The sequence below is a fragment of the Bison bison genome, unplaced genomic scaffold (assembly GCF_000754665.1).
Source record: "Bison bison bison isolate TAMUID 2011002044 unplaced genomic scaffold, Bison_UMD1.0 scf7180017864503, whole genome shotgun sequence".
In the NCBI taxonomy this organism is placed as follows: Eukaryota; Metazoa; Chordata; class Mammalia; order Artiodactyla; family Bovidae; genus Bison; species Bison bison.
In genome coordinates this window covers 2,891,490-2,899,822 of record NW_011495061.1, presented here as the reverse complement: position 1 = coordinate 2,899,822, position 8,333 = coordinate 2,891,490, and the positions used below count along the sequence as shown (strand labels likewise).

General features: G+C 40.8%; 1 protein-coding gene across 1 annotated transcript; it reads right to left on the bottom strand.

Annotated features, from left to right (window-relative positions):
* Positions 1 to 1,006: 1,006 nt before the first annotated feature.
* CNPY1 (canopy FGF signaling regulator 1) lies at positions 1,007 to 8,314 on the bottom strand. Its single transcript, XM_010829262.1, has 4 exons — positions 8,243 to 8,314; positions 7,705 to 7,908; positions 5,844 to 5,940; positions 1,007 to 1,881 (listed from the first exon to the last, which is right to left on the bottom strand). The coding sequence occupies exons 2-4, from the start codon at positions 7,846 to 7,848 to the stop codon at positions 1,844 to 1,846; spliced, it is 279 nt and encodes a 92-aa protein (XP_010827564.1). The 5' UTR covers positions 7,849 to 7,908; positions 8,243 to 8,314; the 3' UTR covers positions 1,007 to 1,843.
* Positions 8,315 to 8,333: the final 19 nt, after the last annotated feature.

Below are 8,333 nucleotides of genomic sequence, written 5' to 3'. Positions count from 1 at the left end.
GTGAAGCAACAGTTTAGTGTGTTTACCAAGGAAGTCAAAGGTAGGAAAACATTTATGGCTTATTATCTGATACGTGAACGAAACCTGAATAGGTGAGTTTACTAAAGTTTTAGGCACCATGTTTTAAGGCAGCTTTCCCATCATCCTGAAAAATGACGCGAATGATTCTTAAATCCCATTTCCATTTGTTGTCAGCTGCAGGCGGTACAGACGCATCGGGTTATAATATGTAGGCTCCACACACTACTGAATCCGCTAAGAAATCAGAAACTTTCTCAGTGAATGAATGACGTTAACACAGAAGCCTGACTTTTAACACAAGTTGAGGTGGGAAAGGGAGAAAGGAAACCTCCTTCTCTTCAGGTTGGCCAATTTTTCTAAACTTACAAATTGTTTTCTCCCGAAGTGTCAGCTGAACGGTTTAAGTAATGTGCTTTCTAGGTAACCATGTAACACATGGCAACTAGTTTCTGCTTTTGGAGGCGGAACATCAACCCACTTCGTAAATTTCTCAGCAATAACAAGGAGAATTTCTTCTTTAAAACGTGTGTGCGAAGCATGCCCTGACATTTTAAACAATTAAAGTTTTATTCCACTAAATGTAAATTTAACAGAGACAGTGCAGTCTCCAAGAAATTAGATTTCCAAAGACAATGAAATCTCTAAGAGTGAGATTACTACACTCCATTATTAAGGTGGTCAAAAGGCAATTTTCTGTAAGTTTCCACCTTTCCTTCCATCTCCACACCTACAAAAACATCCATAGACAGAACAATAGTTGGTGAAGGCAATGGCATCCCATTTCAGTACTCTTGCCTGGAAAACCCCATGGACATAGGAGCCTGGTAGGCTGCAGTCCATGGGGTCGCGAAGAATCGGACACGACTGAGCGACTTCACTTTGACTTTTCACTTTCATTCATTGGAGAAGGAAATGGCAACCCACTCCAGTATTCTTGCCTAGAGAATCCCAGGGACAGGGGAGCCTGGTGGGCTGCCGTCTATGGGGTCGCACAGAGTCGGACACAACTGTAAGCGACTCAGCAGCAGCAGCAGCAGTAAAATCTACATGCTAAATGTTAGGTGAAAATCTTTAAAAAACAAAGCATGACAGGAGAGTCTGCAGCAAAATAAACGTGTCTATTGGTGTCAGCCTTTAAGAATACATGATAATAAATACATGAATAATAAATCAACTTTCTAAATCATTTCAATTCAGAAGGCGTGTGTTAGAAAGGCCAATATAATTGTTCACTATAAAAGTGTTCACTGCTTTTTATGCATTTGGTTAAATTTTAGGAATTAGAAAGTATTTAAACTTAAGGTTTCTAGAAATTTAAATTTCATTCCTGACATAAAGTGAATTCATTTCTTTCGGTGATAGCCATACAGCCCAGGAAAATTAGCCTGGAACTTGGCAATGCATTTTCTTAATTTCATGACTAATCAAGTACTTGTGAAATCAAACCAAGTCCTTATCAAACAGGACACTATACTTCTATCTATATGTGCATGGATTATGCAGCACATGTTACTAAATCCTTATTTCATTTATGAAATGTCTTCACGTTTGTCCTATTACTAAACTAGATGCTTTCCTGCCAAGCCTGTTTGTAAATACCAAAATCCACAAGGGTAACTGTGTCATGTACTATGCCTAGAGGAGGAAGTGGGGCTTGCAAGATGCCAAAGAAGGGATATTCAATAAAGTATCAAACACAAGGCCCTGCAGTATGAAAAAGAGACACAGCGCTTCTTCTCGTGAAGAAACATGAAGACAGAAACGCGGACATTGACCTTGGGGGCTGTGACGTGACTCCTCTCTGCTAGCAGCGCGGGTGTTCCTAGAGTTCAGTGTGGTTAGTGGGAGTTTCACACAGACCTGGGGGAAAAAATTAGATGGCATCACTCTCACATTTAACATCAGCCCATAGGTCGAGTACTTTCTGCAAAAGCACATTCTTGTGGAAGCACATTGAAAAAAAACTTTCTTACGGACATTTTCAAACACAGACAAGTAGAGGGAAGAAGGCAGTTTATTCTGCAGAGGGAAGAAGGCAGTTTATTCTGCTGCAGACTGCTCAACCACTGCTATTCCAATGGCACTGCCAGCCTTTTTTCCTGGAGCATTTTGAAACAAAGCCCATGGGTTGTGTCCTCCTGCCTGTGGCCATGGGAGTATTTAAGGAAAACTTGAGACAGGGAATCAGTGCGCTGGGCACTTAACCCAAGGTGCGGAGAGGCTTGGATCCCTAGCACATCTCCCACTGGAAGCAATGAATGCCAGCTCTCTAGACTCGGTTATGGATTATTCTAGCTACATAATTTATTTAAAATAGGAAATAGGCTAGCCTTTGTGTTGGTTTGTATCATGTATTACCCTTGAAAGTAATTATTTTTAATATCAGAATTTACTACCCTCTTTAATGCTTGTAAGTCTATACAGAAAGGTCAAAATGCTTTTACTTTAAATGCAGGCTAACCATTTCAGAACACTTGAGACCTTATTCCTTAGGCAGCCATTCAAAATGTTCATGTCACAAATTCTTATTGGTCTCGTTTTTTTAAATGTTAAGATTTGATACCAAAGCAGAAGTGATGTGTATATAAAACATATTTATGTATTTATATTTATAAACTCACTCTTCCTAATGAATACCTCCACAAACCAAAGAATCCATTCATCCATAATCTAGAGTGACATGTCTAACCTTGAGTGAAATATAGCCATCTTTTTAATCATGACCTTGTATCTTATTAAGATTTTAAAATACCATTTTTACTTCAAGACATTAAAATGACAATCTGGAGAAGCCTGGGTCATGCGCTACAAAACATTCAACTAGGAAAGTCTAATGAACTCTTATTTTCTGCCTAGGAAAGAAAGGAGATACGTAAGAAATAACCTATTACCACTACTGCTGTCTCACGCCCCTAAAACAGAGTGCACTTGATAATTTTTCTTCTCGCCACTGAATAAGACTACAGTGGTGTCTGCAGGCCCACCTGCAAACCCACAGCACTTCACTGACATGCTTCCCACTCGTCGAAAAGGTAACACATTTATGAAAATCTCACAGAAGTATTATTTTTAAAGCCAAACATAGTCATCTTAAGTTTAACATATGTTTTCTCCATTATTCCCCATTTATTTGTGTACAGGGGTGGGCCTTAGACTCCTATATTTTAAACAATCATACGTGTGTTAATTAACTAGATGGATGCACGTATCAAATCACCATGATGTACACTCTAAATGCCTTACAGAAATTTCCCAGGTCATTTATACCTCTAAAGCTGAAATGCTGAAGTCTGTGAATGTGCACTGATCTGCTCCCGTGCTAACTATTAAAAATAAAGTGAAAAGGTCTACCTTACCTAGAAAAAAAGCAAAATTCTCTCTCTCACACACAAATATATAAGGTGTATATAAAGTATATTAACCTTCCAACCAAACTTCTAGTTCTAAAAATATCTATCTTTGAAAAGATTATTAATCTCCCTAAAAGCAATGTAGACAATTTACGAGCCCTCAGTGTAGTGTTTGTTCATAGTATACAGGTAAAGTATTGGTCAATGTAGTTTCATAACCTCCGGTACACACACACACGCACACACACACACGGTCATCTCTTTAAAGCATCATTTAAACGTGCAGACGGATCGCAGTGAAGCTGTGGCAGAACAGGATAAAACAAAGTCTCATCTTTTCAGAACATAGGCTGACCCTCATGCTGTCATAGGAAACTTACTGTACTTGTATTTCAGAATACATTAAAAGCATCTGGAGTTTCTCTATGATACGAGAGCCTCACCTTTTACACAGATTTCTAAAACCATCCTGATATGTTAAAACATACTATTTCTTTGTTGGCTGCATCATGAATTAGGATTATTCTCATTACTGTGTCACTTCAGCTTTTTCCTGACAATAATTTTTAAGTTTGGAAAACCCCTGACCTTGTTATGTGGTTTACTTACTTCAATGATGCGGGGGGTGGGGGGCAGTTAGGAGGGGCGGGGACTCTTGCCTCTTTTTAGAATTAATGGATTCCTAGTTTTTATCCATAAATTGTTTAGAGTACCCGTAAGTATGTCTCACAGAGAAACAGCCCGAAGACGCTCACCCACTTCACTAGGAAGCGGCCATGTGGCGGGGAAGCCTCTGGAGTGGCTCCCTCGCCTTGGCAATAGGTCTGGAGCGCTGATACTTACGTTTACAATGTAAACACTTCATCAGTCTTTTAAAAATCGACACTGTTAAGAATGACTTGATCGTGTTTTATTCTACACTAGTAATACTGCACATATCTTAAGTTTACGCTTTATACTGTATTTTCTTTAGGATAATATCAATTTTTATTTCCAATTATAATCATACGGAAGGAATGAAAAGACATAGTTACTATAATTGAAATTAAGCCAAACTGCTGCACTTGGAAACAGTGTTTCCTCAGAATCTTATTATTTGAAGCAACTCCTGCCATAAAGAGTTGGCAAAACTTTCTAGAGACTTCCATAATATCTGAGCGGGTATTCACATAGCAAAGACGATTATGACAAGCCCAAACCCTTTGAGGGAAAACAGAGAAACAAACATGCCCAATCTCGTTCATCACGTTTTTGTTTACATCCTAACAGACACATTCATCTCTGAATTGCTTGAAAACCTTCAAAAGCAATTTCTTTGGGAAACTGTGATGATGTGAAGTTCACTTCAATTATGTGATGTTCACCATTTACAACAGTACATATCCAAAATCAGTGGGAAAAGCTCTGCAATTCCTGGCTATATCCTGAGTATATCATTTCACCATGCTCTGCAAACTCCCAACCAAACTGGATTTTAAACAGAGAGCAACCCCATCAGCTACTCAGTAAGAAAACTTGGCCATGTTAATGGAAATCTACTACTTTCTTCTTCAATAACTTCGAATGACAAATATTTATCTTCAGATCGCAGTAACTATTATTTTAAGGACTTTGGCACTAAATTTGATCCTATGGATGCAGGTATATTATATTTTATTATAAACAATTGCTGCTAAACATCTGAAGCTTCCATAATTGCATAAAAGTATTTCCCCAGCTTTCAATCGTCTCCATATATGACGCTCACTTTTTCAAAGATATCTGAAAACAATGTGCAACCTGTCCTACAACCTTATAAACCTATTTTAAAGTATCAAAATGACACAGGCTAAAGGCTTGTGTTTAAGCAGGGGGGGTCAGGGTGATCCTGTGTTTCAACTCTGTATATAGGAAATAATGTTTGGGTACTGTTTTCTAGCTTCTGGTCGTGTGTATGTATGTGTACACACATACGAATCAAATATTATTTTCCACACCAGAAAAAAAAATGTTTTAAGAAGTAGATATTTGGGGAAAGGAACTTGAAAAAAAAAATTCCAGCACCAAATAAACCAACAGGAAAACATTACAAATTTCTTATTAAAGAGACCCCACTCTCTGTTGGGGCAGGTGAGCAGACAAGTCATTAAGAAATCCTTCCCTGGTCCAGGGTGGAGAACCCAGCTCTACAAGTTTAAAAGGAGAAGTGCTCCAGATCCCGGCAGGGCTGACCAAGCCTCTGCTCCTTCCCGGCTGGAAGTCAAGCATGTTTGAATTCACTTAAAAACGTCGAGGCGCAGAAGTGCAAGCAACAAGGCCTCGCAGCCCTGCAGTTTGCTTGTCTGCTTCCACTCACACGGAGTCCTCTCTGATTCAGCAGAGGCTGGCCGGTGGCAGGGAGACAGAGGCTCGGTTTGAAAAAAATAAAAAAAAGCTGCTGAGTGGGAGAGGGGTGGGCCTGGGAGAGGGCACATGCCACATCAGACACAGTACCTGACTTTTCACCGCACAGCGTGTCAGCGAGCTGGTGTGCCTCCTGGGTGATAAGTGAAAGTATTTCATCTTCGAACTCTTCTATTATAGTCTCACACTGCAGGAACAGAACAACAACAGACGTGGGTAGATGTGCGCTCACAGGACACCTTGCTAGGAAGGGCTTGTCATCGTTTTATTAGCTAAAAACATCATGTTATCAAGGTGGGCCATTTTTATTAGCCCTTTTGGTTTAAGACATCATTGCATCGGATTAACCCTCTCCCTAGAATGCTAATTGCAGCTGGCTGATTAGTCATGTTGAAAGACGAGGGTAAGGCAGGAAAATGGTTCTTCTTATTTGTTCCTCTTCCTCAAACTGGAATGGAATTCAAGGAACAGGATTGCGGGCGCTCCTACTTATGGAGCTGAAAAGTGTTCACTTTTTTGGTGGGTTTTTGTTGTTGTTATTTTGTTTGTTTTTTTTTTTGGAAACTTTAAAGAACATGGCTCCTTTAAATGGTTAAACCAGTTTCCTTTATATTTAACATAACAATCCATTTTGCGGTTCTAAAGCAGGATCTGAAATGTGAAAACAATTAAGCTTTCTCAGCAATGAAAACACAAACGCATCTTCCTTTGCACTCCGGATAACGGCTTGTCAGTCACTCGGGAAACTTTCTTTTCTAACAGTTAGAGATCCATCTATAAATTCACTTCGCTCCCCCCACCCTCTGCCCCTAAATCTGACATTTCTGAAAAGAGGGTGCTCAAATGTAGCCATGCTTCTGAAACCCTTAAATTCTGACTGGAGTATGTGTCTGCCTTGGGGAAACACAAGCTTACACTCTTAGGAACCGTAATGCTAAACGGTGTTCACTGGAGACTTGGAACTCATTTTCCAAGTTCATTAAGTGAGACTCAAAAAAATTTTAAACGGCATTTAAAAATATTTACCTTCCACTATCACGTGCTTATGGAAGGCCTGTGAAATATAAGCACACTTCCTCTCTGCAGTCCCCCTGCTACAGTATCTTCAGCCCTGAATTATTGCCTTGGCTTTTTAATTAAAACGAAATCTTCCAAAGTCAGCTGCAGCCCTTCTATCAGGGGGTCGGCATGTCTGACATTTTGGCCACCGCGTGAATCACAGACATTTCTTAAACAGGCTTTCCCATCACTGGGTCTGACTCAACAGCATAAGTAAAGTGAAATCTCTTGCCATATATTTGGTAGGCACATTCTGAGTCAGAGGCCACCGTTAAAGTAAAATAAACATCATGAAGGGAGGAAATGTGCCACAAGGCCCACGATCATACCTAAGCCTTTGTTTAACCGAGTCTGTGCTAAAGTAGTTGAATTAACTCCAGAGGAGAAAGAATTCTCCCTCTTCTGTGAAGCCCGAGGAGAAAAAAGTGATGTGCGTCACTCTCCCTCCATCGAGTGGCTATCCGTATTTGAAAACAGCACTCATTTCATTTAGGTTTTAATCTCAGAACCACAGCCCCTGATGCCTGACACGGGAGCCTGTATGAGAGCTGCCCGCCCATGGGACCGACTGAGTCGCCTTCCCCACCTTCCCCGGGAGCAAAGCGACCTGCAAACGGTGCCTGCAAGTCACCGGGACTTGTAACACACTTTCTGGAAAATATCACTTAAGGGTCTCCACGAGATGAAAATACCACGGCCACCCAGTGTGCGAAAGGCAAGTCACTGAGCGCCTGGTTAACACCGAGAAAGCAGCAGAACAGCAACGCTAACAGACAACATTTTAATGGGCCTGTCTGGAAACTCAACAAAATCCCAAACAGCAAGAAATTCCTTTAAAGTACCAAAAACACGTTCACGGAGCATAGAATTCCTCTGCGGAAAAAGAGCTTACCGCGAATTTCAACGGTCTGTAAGCATCTGAATAAAAATAGAATTTTTTAAATTCTTTGTATATTTTGTCTCCTTTCCTCGGAGCAAATCTCTTGAAAGTCTTCTCCTTCGTCACGGGGTCTTCTTCGAGTCTGTAGTCATTCATCCGCTCGCACACTTTGTCCAGGAGGTCTGTGAGGAATGCCTCCGACTGGGCTAAGGGAATCTATGAAGAAAAAAACAAAAACAAAAAAGGCAGGAAACTTGACTTAGTGTTACATAAGAGCCATTGCCCTGAATGCACGTGGCAGCACCCCACCCCCACCCCTCACGCGTGCAAAAGTCTTCCTGTCCGATAACTGCCAGTTATATTATTTACAGCATTTAAGAGGTTAGCTTAAATTCCTGTTTTTAACAGGTGCCTATGTTTGGAAGTGATCAGAAGAAAAACTTCTCTTCAAACTAGCAACTATCCTTCCACAGGAGATAATTTCTGAAAATCACGGAACATGCAGAAGAAGGCTCTGAGCCACAGAGAAGGGCTGTTATTATCTATTTACTTGCGAGAAACCGACAGACGGGAGCCGGAGCGCGGGCGGTCTCTATGGCCGCGCCCCCCTCGAGCTGGGCCCAGGCCCGGGCTCGCGCTCC